The sequence below is a fragment of the Cydia fagiglandana genome, chromosome 1 (genome assembly GCF_963556715.1).
Source record: "Cydia fagiglandana chromosome 1, ilCydFagi1.1, whole genome shotgun sequence".
In the NCBI taxonomy this organism is placed as follows: Eukaryota; Metazoa; Arthropoda; class Insecta; order Lepidoptera; family Tortricidae; genus Cydia; species Cydia fagiglandana.
The window spans coordinates 22,835,477-22,849,954 of record NC_085932.1 but is presented as its reverse complement, the minus strand read 5'-3'; the positions used below and the strand labels follow the sequence as shown (position 1 = coordinate 22,849,954).

General features: G+C 33.7%; 1 protein-coding gene across 4 annotated transcripts; it reads left to right on the top strand.

The window, feature by feature from the left end:
• Positions 1-567: 567 nt before the first annotated feature.
• On the top strand, positions 568-14,103 carry LOC134666516 (neuronal synaptobrevin-like). 4 transcript variants are annotated; one of them, XR_010098517.1, is made up of 8 exons: positions 573-991; positions 5,582-5,702; positions 7,644-7,722; positions 8,060-8,139; positions 8,458-8,509; positions 8,584-8,687; positions 9,845-9,881; positions 10,707-14,103. XR_010098517.1 is itself a non-coding variant. In XM_063523715.1 (7 exons), coding segments are annotated over exons 1-6 (342 nt in total). In that variant the 5' UTR covers positions 572-989; the 3' UTR covers positions 9,853-9,881; positions 10,707-14,103. The 4 variants fall into 4 exon arrangements, 1 of the variants encoding a protein (XP_063379785.1); XR_010098518.1 differs by having other exon boundaries at positions 8,584-9,566; positions 9,805-9,881; XR_010098516.1 differs by having other exon boundaries at positions 568-991; positions 8,458-9,566; positions 9,805-9,881.
• The last annotated feature ends 375 nt before the right edge of the window (positions 14,104-14,478 follow it).

Sequence of the window (14,478 nt, the reverse complement as noted above, 5' to 3'; positions counted from 1 at the left end):
TTTTTTTGAGTTTATTTATTTTATGTAACCTTTGCCGAGTCAGTTTCTTTTTATTGCGTGTGTTGAACATGTTTTAGATGAATGCGTGGTTTAGGCTACGGAAACCTAACCCACGAGTATTGACGAAACCACTCTGACAAAGCCTGTATTTCAGAGTTAAGTAGAATCACTCGTCTCTGTTAAACCCTGTTAATTAAATACTTAAGTTACAGTATTTAAATATTCATCTTCAAAGACGCCTGAAATAGCGATATGACAATTCCAGCATATATTTAATAATTAAGAGGTTTATTGTAATTAATACCAATTGTTTATAGGCAGACTCGACGACACGAACATGTCTCATTACGTAACACCCACGTACGGACCGAATTGATTTTTGTTAGCGCCGACAAAACCTCCAGGGCGCAGGCGTGAAAACATCACTCACACGATCACACTGACCCTCCACACAAGCGAAGCTACCGATATTTAAGTTAAACGAATTTAAGTTCTTTACGGTGTATTTAGAGTCCAATATTCAAGTTACCTGTAAAGGGACGATATTTTTAGATAACGCTTTCATATTACGGCGCACTAACGCGCCCTCTTCCATACAAATCGGGAAACCTGGCCGCAGAAGGTTTCTCTTCTAAATATATTTTCGGAAAATTCGCATTTTATATACCGTACCGCTGTAATAAGCGGGTATTTGTACGTCGACAATTGTATGTGTTCAACGGATATCATTTACTGCGATTAAGGCTCTCTATGGCCTGTTAAGCTGACTACTAAAAATAGAACAGTGCCCGATACATTCGTAGGAAAATCTAGTGCGAGGTTTCCATTCATAAAATCTATCATTTGGTGGTCGGTCGTGACGACACGTTATAGGCGCATAATTAAAATTTATCGGTGAATTCACATCGTTGGCTGGAACGGAGTGACCAATCAATAACAGCGTCACCTTTGAAGGAGTTTTCGTCGAAAAAGTATTGGAAAGAGGCAAAATGTGAGTAACACTTATTACCTGACACACTGATTCAATCATTGATATATAGTATTGATATTTCCAGTACAGTAAACATAAATCAAACGAGATTATTTTGCTTGACACTTCAATAATGCTAAACCTTACTTTCTTTTAATCACCCATCCTACAACTCGTATTGTGGAACGATTAACTAGGAACGTGTAAAGACTCTTCGAATCTAATTTTCTAAAAACAAGCCTACTTTGTGTAGAAATAAGCATTCTCATAACGTCATTATACAAAACATTATCACCAAAGGTACATACATTCTATGAGAAGTCCATAGATACCTATAGGTATTTCATTTTGTGATCTAAACTTTCAAAATGAAGCAGGGTTTTATTTGCAAACAAGTTGAACAATGCAAACAGATGGCTGCCAAAACGCTGCCAGCTGTTGGCAGTATGCCCAAAGCTTAGCAACAGTACGAGCAACGTCAAGTGAGGCTAAGTGAGCTCGCGTGCCAAATCAGCTCCATTAACAGAACACACGTTTCCAACTCGTTATATTCTTATTTAATTATTATTTACTTCATAGATAGATTTCTTTTTATTTTTTGAGAGTGGAACCTGGGCATCAATAGGGTGTAATCCTACTTACTTACTGGCTACTTGCGTTAAACAATAATTCGTTATTTTACTTTATTTATTTCAGTATAATAGACGATCAAACGAACTTCTTTATTATGATCGATCGATGTTAGGTATATGAGTCATTTAATTTTAAGATACTTAAATATAATATTAGTATATTCACAAGTAGGCCCCTGTTATTAACACAGCAAATACTTCCAATAATGAAAAGTGCAATTGGAGTTTATGGGCCAATGCCGGTGAATACAGATTAATATGCAAATCAAGTCCGATAAGGGTCAGAAAATAGGGGTTGATCGTCTGCGTATCGATTGAACCTGGTTATGCAGATATCCGACTGTATGAAGTTTTGTAGCATCATAGTTTTACTAATATGTTAAGAAAGGCATTTTTAATTAATTAGTTAAATATAAGTTCAATTTATCTACACATTGTCAACGTCTGATTTATTAGATTCCTCGTGTCCTATTTAACTTGAGAAAATGACATAAGTACCATAACGGAATATGAACAATTGCACATGTCCACATTAAATATATATATATATATATATATATATATATATATATATATATATATATCATAAAACTTAAATAACTTAATACATGATGAAAGTATTTATTTGAAATAATTTAAATTTGAAAGTAAGTGTTTAAATGAATGTTTAAGAGCATTTCAAAATATTCGTGTTTGTTATAATTTAACCACTAAATACCTATATATCTAGTAAGTAATAGGACAATTGAAAATCGAATGTATATGTACTTATGTTTTCTCCAGGTTAATTGAATTACATCCTCCTCATTACCTACCAGCGATTTGTATAATCAGATAAGACCCGCATGAGGTTCGCAAAGTTTACAGATGTGATCTATAGTGACTATAGTAGAGTCGTTAGTTCTGTTGCAGACCAGACCGAATCACATTTATCTGCACCTAATTTAGCAAATTTCACTTTGGTGAATTATAATATATCAATACTAGGTACATATATAAATGTTTGATAACCCATGGCGATGTTTCTTCGGCGAAAGAATGACAATAAGTAGGTACAAGGTCACTAGACGAGACGTGATGACGCAGAAATGGGGGAATTATTGGCGGCAGAGGCTTGTGGAGAAGCATCAACGCGAGGATATTATATACCTATTAGATTAAATAGCTGTTTTTTTCTCATAATTATCAAAATTGTGTACCTAGTACCTACCTAAGTACTATATATGGCATTAAGTTAGTTTACCATTACCTTACTTTTTTATGAATTTATTTTGCTTTATTAAATGTTCTGTATGTTGTGTGTGTATACATGTGTATGTTACTTCAACATGAAAAGTGAGAAGAGTAACATGGCAAACTAGAGTCAGGCAAAGAGTAGAGTTTGTAATATAATTCTCCCTCCTCCCCTCTGAGATACAAAGTTTTGACAGTAGCCAGAGGGTATTAAATTATTAAAGTGTAGTAGGTATATTATATTACTATTACTCCGATATTTTATTAAGTTTTGGTGTAAACGTGACGCGTGGTATGGAAGACAAAGTATGTATAATACGGATATTGACAGTATGAAATAAAGTAAAAAAAAATGTGCTAAAAAATATTTACGACTTAATGATCTCTAGAACTTTACTTAGTCTTTAACTAAAATAACGCCCACTCAGCTTTAACTACCATAATTAGCTACACGCTCACGTCATAAAACATTGTTGTAAAAGCACCCGTAGGTACTTATATTTATTTTGCGATTTCTAAAACATACGGAGCACGGTTAATTGTTAGGTCCTTGGAGTAAATACCATTTGAAGCGCACGTGCTAAGCTGTGAGATCCTATCTGAATAAACTCTGATATTTCACGGCGCGTGGGAGGCTATTTACCATTTGTACTGTATAAAGTAATACGACTAAAAATACATTCTTTGTTACGGTAACTGGAACCGTCGTTGTTAGATGTACATTTTATGCGGGGGTGGTACTAGGGATATATAATGGACATCTAAGTGTTTTACTATTTATAGTAGGTACAATATAGCAACGTTAAAGTTATCGTGGTATTTTCTTAAGAAATAAATACTAAACTGATCCTGATTAAACTTAGGTGTATATTGTCCCATTTGATAACAGACAGGCATTGCAAATTTCATCGCGGTTTTATCGTGTGTCTAAAACGCAAGTACCTTATATCTTATGTATAAGGTTTATTTATTATATTATTTATATTTTATTACTAAGGCAGTAAGATAGATAGATATTTAAGAAGGTTACCTAATATATAAAAAAACGCATAAAAAATACACCTTCCCTGATTTTTTAAACTTGTGTTTTGATTCATTCAAATCCAATATGCAAATTTGCAAAATTTTAAAAATATTATAGTATTATTATGTAATAAAACTATAATAAGTATTACTAAATGGTAAAAACGAGGTATAGGCTAAAGTCCATAGTTACTTATAAAGTACTAAGAACGGTAAGAACTACTTATCACTGATTTTTCAAGCCAATAAGATAAGAATTGACAATAATTAATCAGGCCTTGTAATATTACCTGATATTCAGATTTGTTCATTTTATACGAAGCTACTTTAAAGCCAATTAGTTAAGTATGTATATGTTGGTGTGTACTTGTACAGATAGATATCATATGACACTTACTGCGAGCCCGTTTACTGGGACGTTTACTAAGAGCCTAGGAAACTTGAGACCCGAGGGCGATCTATATATATATACATATATCTTTCCAAAGGTCACGGCTGTAATGCATTTCAAATTGGTACTTAGATAGAGAGGCTAGCTACGCGAACGTTGGAATCTAAATCCCATTTAAACTAATTGATTTGGTTACATAAACGGAGCCGGCAATACGAATAATTTCAAAGCATAATATATAAGATGCATTGGGATAACTGTGAAAGCGGAGTAATTTTAAAAACGGCAAATAACTACAAAACTAGAAATATTTCATACTTTAGTAACACTTACCAAAGCATCATGCTTCCTTACTTACAGTAGAATGAGCTTGTAGTTCAGTATACATTTATTATTTTCTAAATCACGCCGCTTTCGAAGATATCCCAATACACCTTATAACTTGTTACGAACGAGTTAATTTGTAGCTCTACGTTGTAGGCATACGTCGTCATATTTTAACGCTATTTCTCAACTACTTAATTAAACTAGCGATCCGCCCCTGCGAAAACGTGCGAAACGAATTAACAAATTATACACTTAATTAAACCTTCCTCAATAATCACTCTATTGATAAGTACATGAAAGTCTCATGAAAATCCGTTCAGTAGTTTTTGAGTTTATTGTGAACATACAGAGAGACAGACGCGGCGGGGGATTTTGTTTTACATGTAAGGTGAAGTGATGTAATGTAGAATAGGTAGAGATACCCATTGAAATTTGCTCAAATACTTACAACTGAAACCAAGGTGAATAAACCATAAAAGAAACGTGACTCATGGTCGTTTACCGGTCACCTCGAAAGAAAATGTAATTTAATTTTAATATCCAACATAATGCTAACTTACCTTAGCAATCTTAACAAGAGATATAATAGTAAAAAAAAATAAGATAAACACGGTATACTTTACCAAAATACCGAGTATTAAGACCCTGTTTACATCTACACTTGTCAAACGTCGGTATCCAATGTCCGATTCTGACTGTATTACTAGTAGTAGATACATAATTATGTGATATAATCGACATAAAATCAATTGGAAATACTTCACAGATTATCCATTATCAGATCATCCAAATAAGAAACAATTACGACTAAGTTGCCTAATTGATAGTTTTTAATCAAACTCTTGGGTGAAAAATCGCTTGGATTCTAGTCTCGCTCAAATTATAACATCGACCTGTTCTCATAATCTCGGGGTAAAGTTATACGAGTTCATAATCCACATACTTTGTGTATAAAGGCTCGTCAATAATCGTGATAGTATACTTATGTATTGGTGTATATTACAGGGCGACCGAGGGCGGACTGGCGCCTGCCGCCGACGGCGACATGCCCGTGGGCGGGCCCAAGACGCCCCAGCAGATCGCGGCGCAGCGTCGCCTCCAGCAGACACAGGCGCAAGTTGACGAGGTAATTCATATTTAAGCTTATTAAATACTATAAAAGCTACTTATTCCACCCGATGTTAAGCCCGATTTAGACGATACGAGAACTCGCATGCGAGTTTCATACCATTGCGGGTTTTGATTGGTCGGTTGACTTGGACGTAATCCACAGTCCGCAATGTAACTAAAATCACATGCGAGTTCGCGCGCCGTCTAAATCAGCCCTTAGTCGACATAATTCATAAATATTACTAGAACGGGTATTGATGAACGGCTACATGTGAAACAACTTTAATCCTACATGTTGTTTGTTTATGACAGAGCTATCTTATTTACCCATCGCTGTATAAATATCGTACAGTAATAAATGCTTAGTAAGTTATTTATATGTACGACGAGATAGTTCCTATTATTATATGTCGATATAAGATCGCTGTGCCATCTTGTTAGAATACTAGCTACAAATTAATATTATTATGTATGTCACTTTATTGCTTTATCTAGACACGCGGCAGCGTGTCAAGCCAAGTTCAAGCAAAGGAACTGGCTAGCCAGCGCCGAGTGTAATATTACACGAACCACTTGGTGCCACTTTTGACCCTTCTATAACTCAAAACATCTTTGATGTAAACACATAAAACTACGTGTGTTTAATTATATCCATAAGGATATCTAGAAGCCCAAATTTCATGAAGCTAGCTCAAACGGTTATAAAGGTATGAAGGTCAAAAAGTCGTAAATTTTAAGACTGACTTATGACTTATAGTACCTAAACCTAACCTACTTCCAGATGACCTAGAAGGATGAAATTTGGAATCCAGCTTGGTTATTGTGTGTAACCGTAGGAAAAAATCTAAAAATAAAATAAAGTTAAAAAATAGGGGGGGTCCCCATACAAAAAAACCACTTTTTATTGGGACTGACATATAAGTACCTAAACCTAACCTACTTCCAGATGACCTAGAAGGATGAAATTTGGAATCCAGCTCGGTTATTGTGTGTAATCGTAGGAAAAAATCTAAAAATAAAATAAAGTTTAAAAATAGGGGGGGTCCCCATACAAAAAAAACATTTTTTATTGGGACTGACATATAAGTACCTAAACCTAACCTACTTCCAGATGACCTAGAAGGATGAAATTTGGAATCCAGCTCGGTTATTGTGTGTAAGCGTAGGAAAAAATCTAAAAATAAAAAAAAGTTAAAAAAAATACCTATAACCTATAACAATTGCTGTTATTTAAAAAAATGTGAGATCTTAAAGTAGGTTAGATTTGGCTTGGCCAGGTTTTATCAGAATTACAATATATATAAAATGATTGATATAATGAAAACTGGCCAAGTCAAATCTAACCTACTTTAAGATCTCACATTTTTTTAAATAACAGCAATTGTTATAGGTATCCAATAAAGCAAAGAAATAGAGTTTAATACTTGTTTATAATGTTATTTTGTTCCTATAAATACATATTTGGATTTTGCATAGAACTTGGCAGTGGCACTCATTTAGATCTCCATTCTTTTTGCGGCGAGCCCCACAGCCAAGCATAATTTTTGTATTGAACTTGGCTCTCCTTTTTTACATTTATGTTTTTGGTGGGATATAGGTTTACATAAAACGACAAAAACAAAACAAAAACAAATACAAAGGCGATATAACTCATATATTAAGGGTGTAACGAAAAAAAACTATAATCTTCAAATGAAAAATTGATGCAATTAATTTAAGGATATTATGAATTTTAGGATTACTAGAATATAAAGCTACTTTTAATTTAAATGTTTTTATTATTATTCTATTTTGTGTATGAGTGATAGGCAGTTTTTTCCTAGCGCATTCAGTGACAGCTATTTACGGACTGACGTTTCATAATTATGTAGTTTGTTAAACAGTTGCGTACAGGTACCCTACACATACGTGCAAACGATCCAGACCTACCTATTTTATATTAATTTGCTTATTTTAGGTGGTGGACATCATGAAAACAAACGTCGAAAAGGTGCTGGAGCGCGATTCTAAGCTCTCAGAGCTTGATGATAGAGCAGGTAATAGACAAACATATATTATATTAATGGAAGATTATTATCAATTTCATTCTTGATATATTTCATTTGATTTGTCATATACAGACATCGTAAATTTTATAGCGTTTTCGGTGCAGCGGAGTTCTGTTAACGGAGTTGGTATAGATAATTCCAACTGAAATGATAAATTAAGGTTAATATTAACGTAATTAACGTTAATTAATCATTAGGGTTGAAATTTGTTGACACCACTCCGCTGCACCGAAAAGCTATAACATTTACGATGTCTGGTTATATAATTATGAATTGCCTACAGAGTATTTTTTCTTACTAAACTCAGTTTGGTGTTAAACTTCAGACGCACTCCAGCATGGCGCATCACAGTTTGAGCAACAGGCCGGGAAGCTGAAAAGCAAATTCTGGTTGCAGAATTTAAAGGTACATATGTACTTATATGTATACCTATGTTATTTCCTATATAAACTTATAATTGTAAACTTTGTCGTATAGTACTTAGGGCATACTAAAAATTCCTGGAACTTCTGGAAGTAGGTACTGGATGTAAGCAGTACTTAATTAAGAAATGTTTTTAAACAACAGATACCCGATTCAGTTATTTTTTTTGTTATAAATCGGTTATGCATATGATCTGTCAACTGTCAACTTCTTCAGTCAGTAGATTTGATTATTAGTTTAAAACTCCTGAAATTCGTTAATCTATGTTAGTTCGTTTAGTGATAATAATTTTGTTTTCAGATGATGATAATCGCAGCTGTGATCGGAATTGTCATCCTGGCTCTGATCATAGGTAAGTTCCCTGCCAATCCCGACTCTACGGCACATCACTGTATTAGACTAATCTTAACTTTTCAACATTTTCAGCCAACTGTGTGTGAACAACTTTGGAGCAGTTTCATTTAGAAGTAACTTGTTATAATGTTTATAGTATAACGTTATTTTATTGCGTTAAAACTAAGCCTAGTTTGGTAAGTAGGCGTCTTGTCGTTGTTGAGTTGATGATACCTAAATGTTGGCTTTATCTGTGTGTCCTATCGTAGAACATGTTTCTGGCGTATAATGTGTAATGTCATTTCGATATCTTCTATATACATGGTTAGTTTGCTATTCAAATTTATATTGTGGGTAGGTAAGTACATAGGTCGTTTAGCGTTAATACAAAGGGTCACACTTAATTCAACGTCCAAGAAAACGGAAATATGTGAAATATGTGAAAAGGACAGCAGAAAATATATAACTCACATTTATAGACGGTTAATATGTGTTCAAAACGCGAAAGTTTTAAATATTATAATAACAGAAAATGCCAGATAATTCAATTGTTTCCTTTATATTTATTTTAACAGCTAACTTTGTTATATTTTAGAAGCATTTTATAAGGACACGGGATGAATTTGAATAGTAAACAACGCGTGCTTTATTTTGCGTACATTTTATTGTTGCCTCTGATGCTGCTCTATATTTCGTATACCTACATTTAAATAAAAAAAAACTTCTAAGAGATAATGTTTACTAATAAAACCAATTGCTTTATTCTTCTCTCCAAGAATGCAATGCTTTTCCCAAGTTGTACCCCGACTATTTGCTTTTGTGACAATAATCATATATTACAATACCTACATAAATTTGACACTTAGGATTTAAGTGGTACCTATGTACCTACATCAAATTGAGGATATATTTTCACTGCGTATCTTTGTGAATACATTAAAAATCGATAATCTTGTACCTATTGCAAAAGTTTCATCGTAAGTTTTTTGAATCAATCAAAATGCACCAATTTTGACCGTCTATCGTGAAACACGACAATCTGTCTGTCTATACGTTATCATTATCATTATGGCGTGGTTTACGCTACGTCTTACGTAGGCGAACAACGCGCGAACGCGGCGCGGCGCGGCGCGGCGAAAGCGGCCGCCGCCGCGCCGCGCCGCGCCGCGCCGCCTGACATTCGCGTGCAAATCGCGCCGCACCGCGTTCGCAACGAGATCGCTTACGTAGGACACTTCTATGGGCATCAAAGGATTGATTTCGCCGCGCCGCGCCGCGCCGCGTTCGCGCGTTGTTCGCCTACGTAAGACGTAGCGTTAGACGAGCGATAATCTAACTTGAACTCTTTTTCTAGGTCTGTAAACATCGGGTACGGATGACAGATGGCTGAGGTAAGTACCTAACTATTCAGATGCATTGAAATCTTTAATTTTGCGCCTCTGTTCTTCGGTAATGTATTAACAGATTCTATATATCTACATCTTATTAACCGTTATTCCTAAAGTCGGACCAAGAAAAGTCTGCAGCGGATTTGATAGCCCACTTCTCAGACTTTTGAGAGACTTTTCTTGGTCTGACTCTACCTAAACACATCATTCCAATCACAGACGCCGGATGCAATGCAAATTTTAAGTCATGAATACTTGAATAGAGTGACAACTTACTACATGGCAAACATCTATAACTGATAATCGTAGTTCAACTATCCAGAAAAATTTGCTACGCGCGTGTGTGAAATACGTGTGACATGCGCCTAAACTGAAAATCGTAGTTCAAGACCAAAAAAAGTAAGACAATGTTGCCACTTTTTACTAGCGCGTCTTGTACTTATGTAAAAATTAGTACCTAAGTACTTTTTAAATCGTAGGAGTAAAATTACCAATAAATAAATTATCTTAGCGTGTTTATTTATAAAAAAAGGAATTTACTATTTTACAAACAATTTATTGCAGTGGCAACATTGTCTTTCTTTTTTGGTCTTGAACTACGATTTTCAGTTTAAGCGCATGTCACGTATTTCACACACGCGCGTAGCAAAATTTTCCGGTAACTACATCGAGATTTACTGGCTACGGCGTAGCACTTTATAGCCACTGTAGTTTAACTACATCTAAGTATTCAAAACCACACAATAGTATATTGACAATACCAATTATTTTAATTGTTGATATACTTAGTTATCTTCATATTATTCAATTCAATATTTTTGTTTTCAGAAACACTACTGAATTCCATTACCTACAGCCTAATTTCACCATTTTTTACGTGTCCTCGAGTTCAATCGGCACCGCCTTCGATGTACCCAATATCAATATACCCCACATAAAACTATTTATTCTACTAGGCCCACCGTACACTCAGGTGCGGCGTTAACTTAGCTCCAGTCTCTATTCGTACTCACGTGTCCTTAGTGTGCAGCGGGCCTAAATCAAAAAGTTTAGAAAACTGTATTTTCTTCACATCACTATCAACCGTCTTGACTTTAAGAAAAGTATTTTTAGATGAGTTTTCGTTATTAAAAATGTTTATCTTAGAATAACAACTGTAATTTGCTAAACGCTATACACAACCTAAAGCTTATTGAAAACGACCATATCACCAATTTCCAACATTGAATATCTGATTCATGAGATCGACCTAAGAGAAATTTTAAAATTTTTAGACTCTAAATTTCTTTTAATTCGGACCAAGTTTCTTAATAATCATTATTACCGATTGTGTTTATTTTTATACGCCGGTGTTTTTGAATTTATATTTTCAATTTCGAATAATTTAACTGTTGCTCTTTGATAAAACGTCTATATGAATATGTTTCTATCTTGTAAGTATGGAATTTCGTAAACTTTTAAAATGTTGAATACATGGATAATATGGATATTGATCTCACGTAGAATAGTAGCAGCTGACTTTGTCGTTCTGGTCGACTTTCCTTTAAAATTAAGTAACTACTAGACAGAAAAATAGTACTTGAACAAATATTATATTACATTTTAGAATCATTTTACTGCTTCTATGTACGCAAATATATTACTTTTGAATTGGGTAACTTAATGGATGTGAATAACGATCGACTTAGAATGGTTTGCTTGTTCGGTTAGTTTTAGTCAGTCTACAGGCATTTTGTAGCTGTTTAAACTAAGTACCTAACATAACATAATATACTTATTGGCGGTGATTTCTATTTGAAACGAAAATTTATAATATTCATGTTGTTGTTTGTAATAAATAGAATTAGACTAAAAAAATAATGTTCATTCCTACGATCTGTAGTAATCGTGACTGGCCAATATTTTTTAAATAATTATACATAACCACATGTTGTAACAGATATGTACCTTATATCTTTTTCTGTGTGTATTGTATGTAAAAACAGCTTTGTAGTTAGAAAGTGTAAAAAGTTTCACTATAATTAGGTGTTTTTATTGTAACCACGCATAGGCTAAAAGCGAGTTAAAGTTAATGAACATACATGTTTATCCGTTGGGGAAATTGGCCAGTGTTGGATTTAAACCAGTCATTAGTAAATTAAGTGGAGTTCCAGAAAATGAAATTTATAATAAGCCATGTATGGGTAACAATGAATTAGTTTTTAGATTTAGACACTATCGTGGCCGGGTATAAGGCCTCAGTATTGTGTCAATCCCAGGACCGATATCGTTATGGGGCCGGGGTTGGCCCAGTATCGCGCAGTATCTCTCTTAATACCTACTTGTATTAAAATACGCAGGGTTTGTGCTGGTCTCATTCTTCTGAGCCATAAGAATTGAGACGGGCATAAACAGGCCATAGAAAAAACTCTACAAGGATAGATATGCATATGCACGTCGTGTCGAGTCGTTTTTTAGGTATAGTATACATAGCCTACTGAAATTGTTACAACTACTTACTGACCTACATTTTCGATTTTTTTTAATAACATCCAGTACCAGTTATATCCGTCAAAATAATATACCTCCTAAGCATTGATTAACGAGTTATCAAAATTAAAAAATCTGAACTTAATTAATAATTGATAGATGGGTGTTCTTAATAATAATTCGAAAATGGAAGTTATAAAAATCACTGTAAGGTAAGGTAAAAAATACACCAGATACATATGTTATAAATAGATTTATACTTTAAAATAAGAATATTCCATTAGTGAAAAGGTCTGAACCGAAAACTGTTGACATGTATTTGTAGTAACATACTGCAATAAATCAGAAAATAAAGATACCTCTTCACTGGTGTTGGGTATTCCTACGTTATTTGTGGTCATATCATATTAAGATCCTAAAATGCGAAATCTAAACTTCTTTTGTGGAAATACGAGACATTATGAGCAAGTTTTAGACTTGATAACAACGGTTCATCATTGATTAGGTAAGTACTTACACCTATTTATTTTTTTACTGCGAATATGACCACAAGTAAGTAATTTAATTGTGAAAAGACTCAAAACGCATAGTGTAAAATTATGTAAAACCACTAATCATGAGAATAGGTATTAATACCTACTTAGAACATTTTGTTTCCATCTCGTTAATTTGTCATTCCCCATAATAAAATTCGCAGCATACACGCGATCGCAGTCCGTCTCCCTCACACTGATGGTTGGTGCGATAGAGAGGGAATGCGATAGAGTTCGCACTGTCGCTAACGTAAATGACAAATGCCAACTCGTGGTAGCCGTGCAGGTATGGGTGTGAAATTGTACTGAAATAACATGTAACGAAATTTAAATTTATCTAATTATATTAAATGTTTCGAATCGTGAAGGTTAAGAGGTTTGAGCAAACAGAAGGTTTCTTTCATGAAAAGTGGATTTATATTAAATTTCAATATGTGATGAGACTAGTTAAGACACTAAGTTATTTAAAAAAATGATTAAAGGGTAAAAAAGCGTTACCTTTTAGATAAGTAGGTACCTACTTACTTTATACGTGTCTCACATTATTTAATATTCAATTATGATGATGATTATATAGTCTGTTTTAATGGGAATGTCGTAAGAATATATTACCTAAAATTATGTTTATTCACTACTTATGTTTAATTACTTAATTATTATGAGATCGGTTTTAAAATAAACATATTAGGTATGCCTAAACTCCGTCTAAGCTAACTCTGCACCGACCTTACAACGATAAAATGGGGACGCGCCACTATAACCGTCATATTTTCATAGGAATTTGACATTTATAGTGGCACTGTCACACTATCGGTTGCAAAATTGATGCAAAATTCGCTTTGACAGACAATAGGTACCTAATTTGCAATTTGTCTTGAATCGTTAAAAGTACATAAGTTAAAAGTTAAAAGTGTCATTTTAACGAAATTTTATTAAGGAATATATAATTACTTACATCATTTACCTTTCTTTTATGAGAATGTGTAATTAAAACTTATTTCATAAAAATGTATTTATATGTTAACAAGTTATAATTATAACTGTTAAACGTTAAAAAATCAAACATAATCTTAACAGTTTAATGAAACATCAGGCAAATATTTGGTAAATATTTACATATAAATTGTAATTCGCCGTGTATACATAGCATAATAAGTTATGTACCTATGTATTATTATTGCTTAAATAAATAAACCAACATTAATTATGTTAGAATATTATTATTGTGCCTTTTATTTCTATTTATCCCGAACTATAGATGAAATTGTACTTAAAACTATCTTTTGTCTTTACGTCAGTTTACCGTCCAGTGTCAGTTTCCATCCACTTGACGGATTAGCAAAATAATGCATTTCATTTTTAATTTGCTACTTGCGACATATATTTTTTATGTAGATAGATAAATTGTTTAGATATTAAGGATTGCAATAAGTCCAAATTTGTGCAGCAATGCAGGTTTATATTAGAATTTCGTTAAGTGGACGAAAACTAGAGCCAAACGAAACTAGCGCAATGACCCTAGATGAAACTATCTTTAAAAGCGGTACAGGGTAGGTAGGTAGGTACAGTCAGCAATACTATCCGCTTAGCACCTAATG